General features: G+C 56.0%; 1 protein-coding gene across 1 annotated transcript in view; it reads left to right on the top strand.

The window, feature by feature from the left end:
• Window positions 1-12,880, top strand: part of ITGAL (integrin subunit alpha L) — a 32,448-nt gene that overhangs the window by 16,673 nt on the left and 2,895 nt on the right. The window contains exons 16-30 of the mRNA XM_054714139.1: window positions 165-325; window positions 427-578; window positions 2,953-3,042; window positions 5,085-5,138; window positions 5,231-5,304; window positions 5,555-5,696; window positions 7,819-7,929; window positions 8,266-8,345; window positions 8,450-8,536; window positions 9,946-10,021; window positions 10,761-10,874; window positions 11,097-11,153; window positions 11,236-11,337; window positions 11,698-11,793; window positions 12,437-12,547. Coding sequence (XP_054570114.1) covers window positions 165-325; window positions 427-578; window positions 2,953-3,042; window positions 5,085-5,138; window positions 5,231-5,304; window positions 5,555-5,696; window positions 7,819-7,929; window positions 8,266-8,345; window positions 8,450-8,536; window positions 9,946-10,021; window positions 10,761-10,874; window positions 11,097-11,153; window positions 11,236-11,337; window positions 11,698-11,793; window positions 12,437-12,547 — 1,507 coding nt within the window. The remainder of the gene's footprint in view (window positions 1-164; window positions 326-426; window positions 579-2,952; window positions 3,043-5,084; window positions 5,139-5,230; window positions 5,305-5,554; window positions 5,697-7,818; window positions 7,930-8,265; window positions 8,346-8,449; window positions 8,537-9,945; window positions 10,022-10,760; window positions 10,875-11,096; window positions 11,154-11,235; window positions 11,338-11,697; window positions 11,794-12,436; window positions 12,548-12,880) is intronic.

Genomic DNA, 12,880 nt, shown 5'->3' with positions numbered 1-12,880 from the left:
GGGCCAGAAGAGTGCAGGCTGAACCAGGTGCCTAATGAGTTAGCATCATCGTTGCAGTCTGCCTTAGAGAGGGGGCCCCTCCGGACGCAGTAGACGGGGCGGTAGGCCTGACTGGGGGTTGCAGCTGAGGCCAAGGGAGAGAGTGGTTGTTTCCCGCCCTGCAGCTCCCGGCCTGTGGTGGATGTGGTCACTCGGATGTCCTTCTCCCCCGCTGAGATCCCCGTGCACGAAGTCGAGTGCTCCCATTCTAGCAGCGGCAAGAAGAAGGAAGGCGTTAACATCACCGCCTGTTTCCAGGGCAAGCCCCTCATGCCCCAGTTCCAAGGTCAGTGCTGTCCTCCTGCTGCCCAGAGCTTCTGCTCCCCCGAATCCAGGCTTACGGCCCCAGGATCCACCACCATTCAACTCCTGCCTTTTCCTCCTCAGGACCCCTGGTCACCAACCTCACCTACACTCTGCAGCTGGATGGCCATCGGACGCGAAGCCGGGGATTGTTTCCGGGAGGGAGACGTGAGCTCAATGGGAACATAGCTGTGACCGACGTCGAGTCCTGCATTGCCTTACGGTTCCACTTCCCGGTAAGGGAGACAGCCTTACGGTTCCACTTCCCGGTAAGGGAGACAGCGAGGCTGCACCAGGAAGTGAAGGGGGGATGAGCTGAGCCGAGAGAGGCAGCTCTGGGTGCGAGGCTTAGCTCTGGGTCACGCTGAGTCTGAGTCATTTTGATCTCTCTATACTACCACTTCCTCTTCCGTACGACAATAGTAATAACACCTGTAGCCTGTTTCCTTCCAGTCCTTAATCTAGATCAGTGGTCGGCAAACTCATTAGTCAGCAGAGCCAAATATCAACAGTACAACGATTGAAATTTCTTTGGAGAGCCAAATTTTTTAAACTTAAACTTATTCTAATGCCAATTCTTCAAAATAGACTCGCCCAGGCCGTGGTATTTTGTGGAAGAGCCACACTCAAGGGGCCAAAGAGCTGCATGTGGCTCGTGAGCCGCGGTTTGCCGACCACTGATCTAGATACATGGGCGTTTTCCACAGGACTATGATTGTAAAGTACTTACCATTCTTTCCTACTCTTTTCCTATGTCATGTATTAATGCTGCTGCCCAGCTTCCATAATTATTTGTCAGGACTACAGAATACTCAGGGGAGAATGTCACTGTTTGCCAGTACACATGGGCAGTTTTTATTCATCTCCATCTCAGAAAAAGGTCTTTTAATATTGACTTAAACAATTGCTAAAACACCCCAATTCAGTTTGCTCATCACGGTGCTGTGTAAAATAGGTTTGACTTTAAATTATTCTGGTCTCTTGAATATTTCATAAGAGACTCGGTATATGGTTGGTGTATAAAATCTTGCAGTTGGCTTTATATTTTTTATTATGAGAATGTTCAGGCATACGAAAGTACAAAAAAATAGTTGAATGAACCCCCAAGTACCTCTCACCCAGTTTCAACAATTATCAACTCAATTTTATTTCATTCACAGCTCAACTAGTGCCCCCCTGCCTCCTCACAGACACCCCCCATTACTAAACTTGGAAATTTTACATATGAATGAACAACAAATATGTATCTATCAACAAGTGAATGTAAAAACCAAGGGAATAAAAAAATCTGATAAACAGTATTAACTGGTGAATATAATAGAATCAGGGGCATAGAAAGGGAGTGAACTGACAATTCTCGGGGGAAAAGGGGAGTGGGAGGTGCGGGAAGAGACTGAACAAAAAGCGTACACCTATGGATGAGGACAGTGGGGGGAGGTAAGGGCAGAGGGTGGGGTAGGAACCTGGTGGAAGGGAGCTGTGGGGGAAAAAAAGAGGAACAATTGTAATAATCTGAACAATAAAGATTTATTACATTAAAAAATAATAAAGTACACCTGGAAAAAAAATTTTGCCAGCGAAGAGGCTCTGTGATATACTAGAAAAAAATTAAGTTTAGACTTGGGAGTTGGAAATACTTGGGTTCACTTCCTAGTTCTAGTCCTTAGAAAAGTTGTGTCACCTTTTTAGACCTTGTCTTCCTCCTCTTTAATGTGGAGGGTTGGTAGAAACTAGGTGAATATGATTTGAGTAACTTCAAATGTCAGGTCAGGCACTGGTAACAACAAAAAGACTGAGACCCACCCCTGTTTTCAAGGAACTAGGCTATCCTATATAATAAAAGCCTAACATGCTAAGTGTCCAGTTGTCCAGTTGGCCGTTCAACCAATCAAAGTGTAATATGCTAATGATATGCTAAGACCACTCAACTGCTTGCTATGACATACACTTACCACCAGGGGACAGGCACTCTGACCTGTAGGTTAGCTAGTTGCTGGGGTCTGGCTGATTGGGACTGAGTGAGATGGGCCAGACATGCCCTGGAGCCCTCCTGCGGTTCCTCCCCGGCTGGCCAACCTGGTGGTCAGTGGCTCAGCCACAAGCTGGGCTGGTGGCTGGCGCGCAGTGGCCTGCCTCTGTGGCAGCACTAAGGATGTCCGACTGATGGCTTAGGCCTGCTACCAGTCAGACATCCCCTGAGGGCTCCCCGACTGCGAGAGGGCACAGGCTGGGCTGAGGGCTGCGCCCCCCTCCTCCCCCCCCCAGTGCACGAAATTCTGAGCCTCTAGTTCTAGAATAGTCTTTTTTTTTGGTGCAAACTTTGATAAAGGTTGCCTAGAGCAGTTGGACAAAGATTCGGGGCTTCTGTCAGGACTCCATGGAAAAAAGTGCTGTGGTGGCTTAGCGATGTCTGTGTGGAACTGGGGCTGAGGAATGTCACCTGGGCTGAGAAGCAACCCCGATGTGGAGTAAATGTATTCCTGTTACTAGTACGAAGACAACTAGTTACCAGCATTCCATCAGTTATAAAACTCAGACAAGGGGTGCATGTCCCTGGAAGTGTGGCAAAGGTTAAACTCTTGCCGTAAGATGTGTTCTTATCTCCCTCAGGTATGCATTCAGGACCTCATCTCTCCCATCAATGTCTCCCTGAACTTCTCTCTCTGGGAGGAAGAAGGGACACCGAGAGACCAAAGGACGGTGAGGAGACGTCAGCTGGGGGAATTGCTAGCAAAGAGAGGAGAGTAGAAATTCAATTTAGCAACACTGTGTTATAGAGGAGTCTTGGTTTAAAGCAACAGAAACCAAATATGACTTACTTAAGTAGGAGAGGAATTTATGGGAGTTTGTATTTAAGAGAAATTTGGAAAAGCAAGATTGGGAAGAAGAGGAATCTGGGTGGAGGCTCGAAGGCCTCTCCAGGGGAAGAAGTGATGGATGGACTCTTCAGGGCACACATCTCATTGGTCAGAACATAGTCACATGGTCACACCTGATTACAACAGGCTGAGAAACACATGTGGTCATGTGACCAGATTTTTTAAATGGAGGCTCTACTTTATTTATTTATTTATTTTTAAAATATATTTTTATTGATTTCAGAGAGGAAGGGAGGGGGAGAGAGAGATAGAAACATCAGTGATGAGAGAGAATCATTGATCGGCTGCCTCCTGCACACCTCACACTGGGGATTGAGCCTGCAACCGGGACATGTGCCCTGACTGGGAATCGAACCATGATCTCCTGGTTTATAGGTCGACACTCAGCCACGCCGATCGGGCTGGTGGCTCTACTTTAAAGGTAGATGGGGAGGGAGGATATATGGGGACAACCAGCACTCTGCCATTGGCACTAATTTTTGAAAAGCCAAAGTGTGTGATATAGGAACTCGGGGTAGGAAGGTGATCTGCGGTCACTATTGTCAGAAGAAGACTTTCTGGGGGAGGCCCATTGCCTTCGGGTCCTGCCGAGTGAGTGGGCTCTGGGTAGGCGGAGAGAGGAGAGGCAGAGGGCACAGCATGAGGAAGGGTCTGGGGGTAAGTTCCAGGCAAATGGGAGGTGGGCTTGGCTTCTGGCAGAAGGACAACTGAGCAAGACAGAGGCCCTGACTGCCCACTTGGGGGCTGGCTGTGGTCCAGCGGGTGGTGGGAATCTGTGTGAATGCTGAGGTTGGGTTGGAGCAGTCAGCAGAGGCTGCCAGGACCCCTGCCCCTCAAGGAAGTCAAGAGGCTGCTTGGCAGTTGACCTGGAAGCAGAGGAGGCTGGAATCTCGCTAGAACAGCGGTCGCCAACCTTTTGGACCTCACGCACCACCAGTGGCCCGCACACCACCGCTTGGCGACCGCTGCTCTAGAACATACAACTGATAACCCACAAAATACTTCTAAGATCTCATTAGGCTCAGGATGAACTCCAACTCCCTCACAGGCTTGCAGGCCCAGGGGATCTGGGCGGGCCGCCCTCTCCTGCCCTCCGACACATGGCCCTGCACAGGCACAGCTCTCTGGCCCTGAGCCTTTGTGTGGACTGTCTTCCTCCCCCCACCCCCTCCCTGTCCTTCAGGGGCTCCCTCCTGCTCATCCTTTAGACTTCATTGGAGAGGCCCTTCCTTCAGGAAGGCCAACCCCCACCCCCACGTGTGGGTGGGATTTCCTCCTACATGATCTAAAGACTCCCCTGCCCCGCCCCCCCCATAACCCTGAGGATGCCAGGTCGTTTCTCCCACCAGGTTGGGAGGGCAGAGTGTCCATTTGGTTCTTGGTGCATGCGCAGTGCCCGGCATGGGGCCTGGCCCAGAGCGGAAGCTCTGGAAATATTGCAAAACCTGACTTTGATCTAGAGAGCTGTTGTAGGGGCGCTGGGGGTCCCAGAGGGAGCACAGTAGCAGTCACAAGCCGGTGAGCCCAGAGGACATTCCTCCAGGGAAGGAGATGGGCCGGGAGGAGCTGTGCGGCTGCTTGGTCAGGCCTGACCTCCTGTCCAGAGGGGATGGACACCCTGGTCCGCAGCGCGCCCCCCCCCCCCCCCCCCAGCAAGGAGCTACCACCAGAGGACGACTGCTCAGATGGCCTTGGGCTGATTCAGGGGGGCGGGCCCTGCCCTGGAGGGGGGTGCTCCTGGGAGGGGTGACCACAGCTGGCCCAGCTGAGCCCGAGCACGGAGCTCCTCCCTGCCCCTCCACAAGTGCTGATGCCTCACTAACCGCTCCTGTCTCCCGCCCTCCCACTCCCCGTGTTCAGCAGGGCAAGGACATCCGGCCCATCCTGAGACCCGCCCCCCACTCAGAGACCAAGGAGGTAAGAGGGGAAGAGTGGCTGACGGGGAGGCCAGCGCCAGGCCCTCCTGGGTCTGGGGGCCTGAGCCTCCCGGTCCTTTCTTGGCCTTTCAGATCCCTTTTGAGAAGAACTGTGGAGAGGACAAGAAATGCGAGGCAAACCTGCGGCTGTCCTTCTCCCCTGCAAGGTCTGTGAGGCTCCCCTCCTCCTGTTCCACTCGGAAGACCCGCATCCGCACCCACTAGATGTGTTATCTGGGCCTCAGTTTCCTTCTCTGAGAAATGCCAGTCCCTGCGCTCTCCTGTCAGGGTTAAACGAGGTTGCAAAGCGTCAAGCCTGCTCGAAGGAGCTCTCTCTGTGGGTTTATGTTTTCTGGACTCCGCAGTGCCGAAAGCGCCGCCTCCGATCCCGCTTCCTTTCCCCTGGTCTCCCCCCAGATCCAGAGCCCTGCGGCTGACCCCCTCTGCCAGCCTCGCCCTGGAGCTGACACTGAGTAACTCGGGCGAAGACGCTTACTGGGTCCGGCTCAGCCTGGGTTTCCCCTGCGGACTCTCCTTCAGAAAAGTGGAGATGCTCAAGGTGAGAGGAGGCCGAGGCCGCCCGGATTCCCGGCGTGTCCCTGCAGCTTCTGCCCCCTCTGGACACCCAGCAGCCAGGCGTGGGCAGCCGCATGCAGAGGTCTTCGGGCCACGTTCGGGTTCGCAGCCTGCTGGCCACCCTCAGGTTGTGTGGCCTGAGATACAAGGTTCCCCTCTCTGAGCCTCAGATTCCACAACCAACAAATGGGGCTGGGGACACCCTCAGGGTAGTGAGAGGGTCCCGTGACAGAGGCTCTTGGACCTGCTGAGCAAGAACATGCGCACAGGGTCAGTGAGACCCAGCTCCGCCCTCCGCCAGGTGACCAATGTGTTTTTGAGGCCTGGGTTGTCTTAAATACAACTTGTATTTTTAAAATTATGATTACAAAAGTAATACATGATCCCCACAGAAACTTGGGAATTATAGAAACGTTTAAAGAAGGTAATCACCCAGGAGGTAATCTACAACTCAGCAATTACTACTTTGAATATTTTGGTATTTATCCTTCTGTTTGCATATATATATATATATATATATATATATATATATATATATATATATACACATACACACACACAGTATATATACAAGAGGCCCGGTGCACGGATTCGTGGGGTCCCTCAGCCTGGCCTGCGGGGATTGGGCCAAAACCGGCTCTCCAACATCTCCTGAGGGGTCCCGGATTGCGAGAGGGTGCAGGCCAGGCTGAAGGACTCCACTGGTGCATGATCAGGGCAGGGAGGGACCGCGGGAGAGCTCCAGGGCATGTCCGGTCCATCTCGCACAGTCCTGATTGGCCAGACCCCAACAGCAAACTAACCTACTGGTCAGAGCATCTGCCCCCTGGTGGTCAGTACACGTCATAGCGACTGGTGGAACTGTTGAACTAACAGTCAGACAGACACTTAGCATTTTAGGCTTTTATTATATAGGATTATATATTTTTATTGATTTCAGAGAGGAAAGGAGAGGGAGAGATAGAAACATCAATGATAAGAGAGAATCATTGAGCAGCTGCCTTCTGCACACCTCCTACTGGAGATTAACCCCTCAACCCAGTAATGTGCCCTTGATTGGAATCGAACCTGGGACCCTTCAGTCTGCAAGCCTATCCACTGAGCCAAACCAACTAGGACAATTTATTTATTCTATATTTGTTTTTTTACTAAAATGGCATTTCCCCCCATTTTTTAAAATGTTTTTATTGTGGTAAAATATGTAATATAAACGTTACCATTTTAACCATACAGTTCAGTGGTTTTGAGTACATTCATGATGTTGTGCAACCATCACCGCAATCTATTTGCAGAACTCTTTCATCATTTCAGAAGTTCTGTACCCTTAAGCAATAACTTCCTGTTCCCCCTTCTGCCCATGTGACTCTAATCTGCTTTCCATCTCTGAATTTGCCTATTCTGGATGTTGCATCTGAGTGGAATCATATACTTGTCCTTTTGTGTCTGTATGACTTCTCTCAGAATAATTGGTTGAGGTTCGTGTGCCAGCACGTGTAAGTTCACTCCCCTTTAAGGCGAGGTAATTTCCCGTTGCGTGGACAGACCACACTGTTTCTCCATTCACCTGTCCGGACACTGGCCTCGTTCTTATACAGCAACATCCAGTGCCTCCTTAAGGGGCGTCTAGTGGAGGGACCAAGAACTTGAGATGCGGAGCCAGATCCCTGCCAGCTTCCTCCGCTGTGAGACCCTGTGCAAGTCACTCACCTCCCCCCCCCCCCCCGCCTCTGTTTCCTTATCGAGTTCCCTTCCCCACCTGCGGCCCAAACCTGTTCCTCGCAGTGTGATGACGAGGAATGGTGTTGCATTGCTTCCATCAAGCGCTTTAGAAATGGTTGCTGGACGTGTGGCTGTAAGAGCAGTGTAACACCCTCACAATATCCTCTGCACCACCATCGGCCGAACCATTCCTGCCTCTTTGACGGCTCGGTCACTCCCGGTGTTCCCTATTGTAAACAGCGCGGCACTAACCCTCGCTGTGCCCCGTTCTTGGGCCCCACCCCTAAGAAGGTGCCCTGAAAGGGGCAGAGCTGAGGGTCGGTGGCCTCTGGGGAACCCTTCGCCTTGGCCGCTAGAACACTCGTCCTCTCTCTCCTCACCCCCAGCCCCACAGCCAGCTCCCTCTGAGCTGCGAGGAGCTGCCCGAGGAGCCCCAGCTTCCCACCAGAGGCCTCTCCTGCAACGTGAGCTCTCCCATCTTTAAAGCCGGCAGCTCGGTGAGTGCTCAGGCCCGGGAGCAGTGAGCACTCCGGGGTGGCAGAGGGAGCAGTGAGCACTCCGGGGTGGCAGAGGGAGCAGTGGGCACTCCGGGGTGGCAGAGGGAGCAGTGGGCACTCCGGGGTGGCAGAGGGAGCAGTGAGCACTCCGGGGTGGCAGAGGGAGCAGTGGGCACTCCGGGGTGGCAGAGGGAGCAGTGAGCACTCCGGGGTGGCAGAGGGAGCAGTGAGCACTCCGGGGTGGCAGCTGCAGTGATGCCGTGACGGGGCTGGATTGGGGGCTGTGGTGCCCCCGGGGCTCAGGCCTGTCCTCCCCCGCCCCTCCCCCTCTGCCAGGTTGTTATCCAGGTGATGTTCCACACGCTGCTGAACAGCTCCTGGGGGGACTCTGTCAAGCTGCACGCCAATGTGAGCTGGTGAGCAGGCCCAGGCAGCCCCCCAGCCCTGCCCTGGGCTCACCCTGCCGTGCAGCTCAGGCCAAGCCCTGCTCTTAACACGGCCCTTCCCTGCCCCGATGCAGCGACAACGAGCACTCGGGCCTCCTGGAGGACAACTCGGCCACCACCAGCGTCCCCGTCCTGTACCCCATCAACATCCTCACTGAGGAGTGAGTCTCGCCTCCCCACCCAGGGCCCCGACCTTGCCCCCCCAGCTGCCCCTCAAAGCCCCTCCCTGTTCCAGGGTCGTCGCCCCCCTCACCCCGGGGTCATTAGAATCGACTCCAGCTACAACCCAACAGTTTTCAACGCACAAAAGAGCGAAGGCCCTTTAAGAGCTGAGTCAGATCACCGTTTACTGAGGGAAGAAAAGGCACATGGATTCTGACCTTCGCAGACCTTGTGCTCAGCCCACGGCCCTCCCCGGGCTTTCGGCGCCTGGGAGAGCTGTGCTCCCCGTTTCACTAACGAGCAAACGGAGGCTCAGAGTCCACGGCTAGGACGCACTGACGCCGGAATCTGAGCTTGAGTCTGAGTCCAAGACCCCAGCCAAGCTCTTTAGTTCCCAGCTGTGCCGGGCGCCCTGCCTTCCGGCAGCGCTGCGGGCGGAGGTGAGAGAGGAGCTCTCACGGGGCTCTGCCCCTCAGAGCTGGCGCTCAGATAACAGGAACTGTGCGCACGCGGGAGCGGTGGGTTTCAGGGTGTTGTGGAGGGAAGGGCCAGGGCGGTCACTAGTTGGATTTTCTCATTTGCAGAAAAGGAGGTGAAGCCAGAAAAGTGGAGGAGGGGCTTTTCACGGTGGCTCAGCGAGACCAGCACGGGGCCAGGCCTGAGCCAGGTCTCTGGTGCTTGTGAAACAAATGCCAGACACAGTGATACTGTCAGACGCGCTATGACGTTAGAGCCGGAAAGGATGTGTGGGTGGAGGAGAGATGGAAGGAGCAGGGGACGTTGGGGCTTGAACCGGGGTCTGGAGCGTGAGGACCAGGCCAGGGAGGAGGGGGACATTCTCATCAGGGACGGCAGCCTGGAGAAGGCCTGGAGGCAGCCGGGCAGATCGGGGAGCAGGGAGCGGGCGACTCAGGAGACGGCAGGTCTGTGCGGGGCCAGCAGGCAGGCAGACCGGGATCTGGCTTTGGACCTGACCTTGTGGGGGCTGGGAGCCTCTGATGGGTTCTGTGTGGTGAGTGGCAGGATCAAGGGTGCTGTTAGGAAGGGAAAGATGGGGTGGGGAGGCAGCGGGGGGCTGGCGCACTTGCGTAGGCGATGAGCAGTGGCCAGCACAGGGAGACCCTGTGAGGTGGTGTGTGCTGGGGAGAACATGGCTCCAAAGGCACCCCCTGGGTTCCACCCCCTGGGTTCCGGTCCTGGCCCTTCCCCGCAGGACTCTGGGCAAGAGGCTGACCCCTCCCACCAGCCTTAGTCTCCGAAGGGAGATAGCGGGGCGTTGTGAGGATTACGAGGTGCCAGCGAGGTCCCCACCAGTGCTGGCCACTCAAAGGCTTCCCGTGGCCCAGCCCCTGGGTTGCCTCTGGATTGCTGTCCCCTCTACCTTCTACCTCTGCTCCTCTCTCCACAGCCAGGACAGCTCCACACTCTACATAAGCTTCACCCCCAAGGGGACCAAGGTCCACCATGTCAGACACATCTACCAGGTATGAGCCGCAGTGCGCAAAGGGCCCTGAAGGTCACGTTTGTGCAGCCCCTGAGACCGAGGCTGCAGAGACAGTTAGACGGGGTCTGGCCCGCGGGGGGTCCAGCCTCTGCTGCTCCCCAGCCCTTTCTGCGCTGTCACAGCCCACAGCAGCCTTCCGGGTCAGCACAGGGAGCTCTTTTGTGCAAAAGGCACTCAGGAAACATTTCTCAAGTTAGGTCAGCGCAGTTGCCAAAATGAGTCTTTCCCAAGCCTGGTTGTGCAAATAATTCTTGCATCTAGCCTTGTTAAATGTCATTCATGCTTTTACTCATTCAGAAAATGACTCTTCTTGGGGCCTCTTATGTGCTAGTGTCTGTGCCAAGCTGTAGTGCCCCGCAGGTGAAATAAACCGCAGCTCCTGCTCTCAGCAGCCCACAGCCCAGGGGAGACACCGACGCGCGAGCAGACACGTGGCCATCCGCTGGGGGTGTAGAATGCTGTGGGGGCACAGGCGTGGGCGGCTGCCCTATTCTTGAGGCAGACTTTCAGGATGGTATCTGAGCAGTGACCTGCAGGACGTGGGAGGTGTGCCACGTGGAGAAGGCAGAGAAGCACATGGGACCCGCACATGTCATTGAGGACAGGGCGGGGGTGGTGCCCACAGCCTAAGGAGTGGGCCTCAGCCAGTGAGGACTGGACTTGGGGGGCATGAGGGTGGCTGGCGTCAGGGCTCAGCAGCCATTTGTCCTCTGTACCAGGTGAAGATTCAGCCGTTTGTCCGTGACCACAACGTGCCCGCCCTGGAGGCCTTGATTGGGGTACCAGGGCCTCAGAGCGAAGGACCCATCACTCACAGCTGGAATGTGCAGATGGTGAGTGCTGGCCAGAGGGGAGCATGCCCAGGTCTGTGGGGGGAGTCTGAGAAGGTACAGATGCTGGGGAGGGAGTGAGGAGGGATGAGTCCTGCCCCACTCGGTGATGTCTGAGTCTGCCAAGGGCCAGGAGGAGAGAACCGGCATGCCAAGGTCTGCCTTTGGGGTGGAGGGGAAGGCCAGTGTCCTCTCAGCTCTGGACTAACTGATCCTCATTCCTAGGAGCCTCCTGTCAACTGTTCTATTGAGAACCTGGAAAGGCCACCCAACGTGGCTGAGGTAGGGACATGCGAGTAAGGAGGGGGCTGGCAGCGCAGCGGGAAGGACAGGCGCTCAGTCCCCTGCTCTTCCTGATTCCCAGCAGCCTTGCTTGCCTGGAGCCCAGTTCCGCTGCCCAGTGGCCTTCCAGAGGGAGATCCTCGTCCAAGTGACCGGGACTGTGGAGCTGGTGGGGGAGATCAAGGTAGCGCTGCTGGCGAGACAGGAGGGCTTGGGGGGGGGCGGGGGGGGGGCTTGTGGGATGGGGGTTCTCACCTGAGGTCTTCCTGTATTTCCTGTTTTATCTTGAAAAGCCCCCGATGTTTACGCAGTTGCAGATGAAAGAACCATGATGTGTTCGAAGTTGCAGGGCGGTTTTCATGGGTTCTTTATGGGAGACTTCCCTGCCCCAGTGGGAGTGGCACACGGGCCCGCGGCTGGCCGGCTGCGATGCACCCGCTCGGACCCATTCTCCTCCGCCTCCCCCTTGAGTGGAGGTGGGGCAGGAGTCAGCGGGGTACTCGGGCCTGTACCCGGCCCTGATGCCTTCCCGCCCCTCCCACAGGCCTCCTCCATGATCAGCCTCTGCAGCTCCCTCTCCGTCTCCTTCAACAGCAGCAGGCACTTCCACCTCCACGGCAGCAACGCCTCCCTGGCCCAGGTACCCGCCACCTCCGCAGAGGCCCCGGGGGCAGGGGGCAGCGGAGAGGCCTGAGGGACGCAGGGCAGAGCTGGAAGTGGGCAGCCAAGGGGAGGTGTGGGCTTAGCACAGTGGGAACTCCCCACAGCAGAGCCACCAGCCTTGGCAAAGCCGAGGGCTCTCACCGCCGCTGGTAGGCAAGCCGACCGCAAGGCCACCTGCCGAGATGCGTCAGGTCACGATGGATTTGGCGGCAGCTCAGCAAAGGGCCCACGTCACAGGCAGAGCATGACCCGAAGACGCTAAGGCGATAGAGCAGCAAGGGCAGGGCCAGAGTTGAGGGGGGTGGGGCAGGTTTAAGAGCAGAAGGCAAGTTGCAGCTAAAGAGGTGAGCGGAAACGCTCTGGGAGGCTCTGCAGGCTGAGCTGCGATTCTGGCATTTTCTCCTGGCGCTGAGGGAGCCGCCTCAGGGGACTGTGGTGCCTGTTTGCCAGCTCACGCTGGTGGCCGCGGTGGGAGGTGTATGGAGAGCGGGCCTGGATCAGAGCCTGGTGTGACACCGTCCAGACTGGAGGTTCGAAGACCTAGAGACTGAGGCCAGATTCGCAAGACATCTTGGGGTCGGGGGCTTCTTCTCTGCACTCCCTCCTCTCGTCCTCCCCAGGTCGTCCTGAAGGTGGACGTCATATATGAGAAGGACATGCTCTATCTCTACGTGCTGAGCGGCACCGGGGGGCTGTTGCTGCTGCTGCTGATTTTCCTGGCGCTCTACAAGGTCGGAGCTAATGGAAGGATGGGCATGGCTGAGCAGACAGGCTGGGGGATGGGGAATGGCAGAGCCAGGGCGGAGAACGGCAAGGCCAGGGAGCATCAGCGCTTCGAAGGGTCTCAGCCTACTCCCTCCTTCTACAGACAAGGCCACTGAGGCCCAGAGAGCAAGAGAGACTTTCCCCATCCCTCCCCCGAGCCTGCCCAGGGCGGGGCTGGGGGGCAGGGAGAGGAAGAAGCGCTCGCCCACATATCCAGAGACGCACTGGGGTGCAGAGGCGCGTGCCACAGCATGGCCCTGCCTCTGTGGGGCTCACAGTCTCTTGGGGGAGACACGTGA

Source organism: Eptesicus fuscus, chromosome 4 (assembly GCF_027574615.1).
Source record: "Eptesicus fuscus isolate TK198812 chromosome 4, DD_ASM_mEF_20220401, whole genome shotgun sequence".
Lineage (NCBI taxonomy): Eukaryota > Metazoa > Chordata > Mammalia > Chiroptera > Vespertilionidae > Eptesicus > Eptesicus fuscus.
The sequence above is the reverse complement of the archived record's forward strand: the minus strand, read 5'-3'. Positions and strand labels throughout refer to the sequence as shown.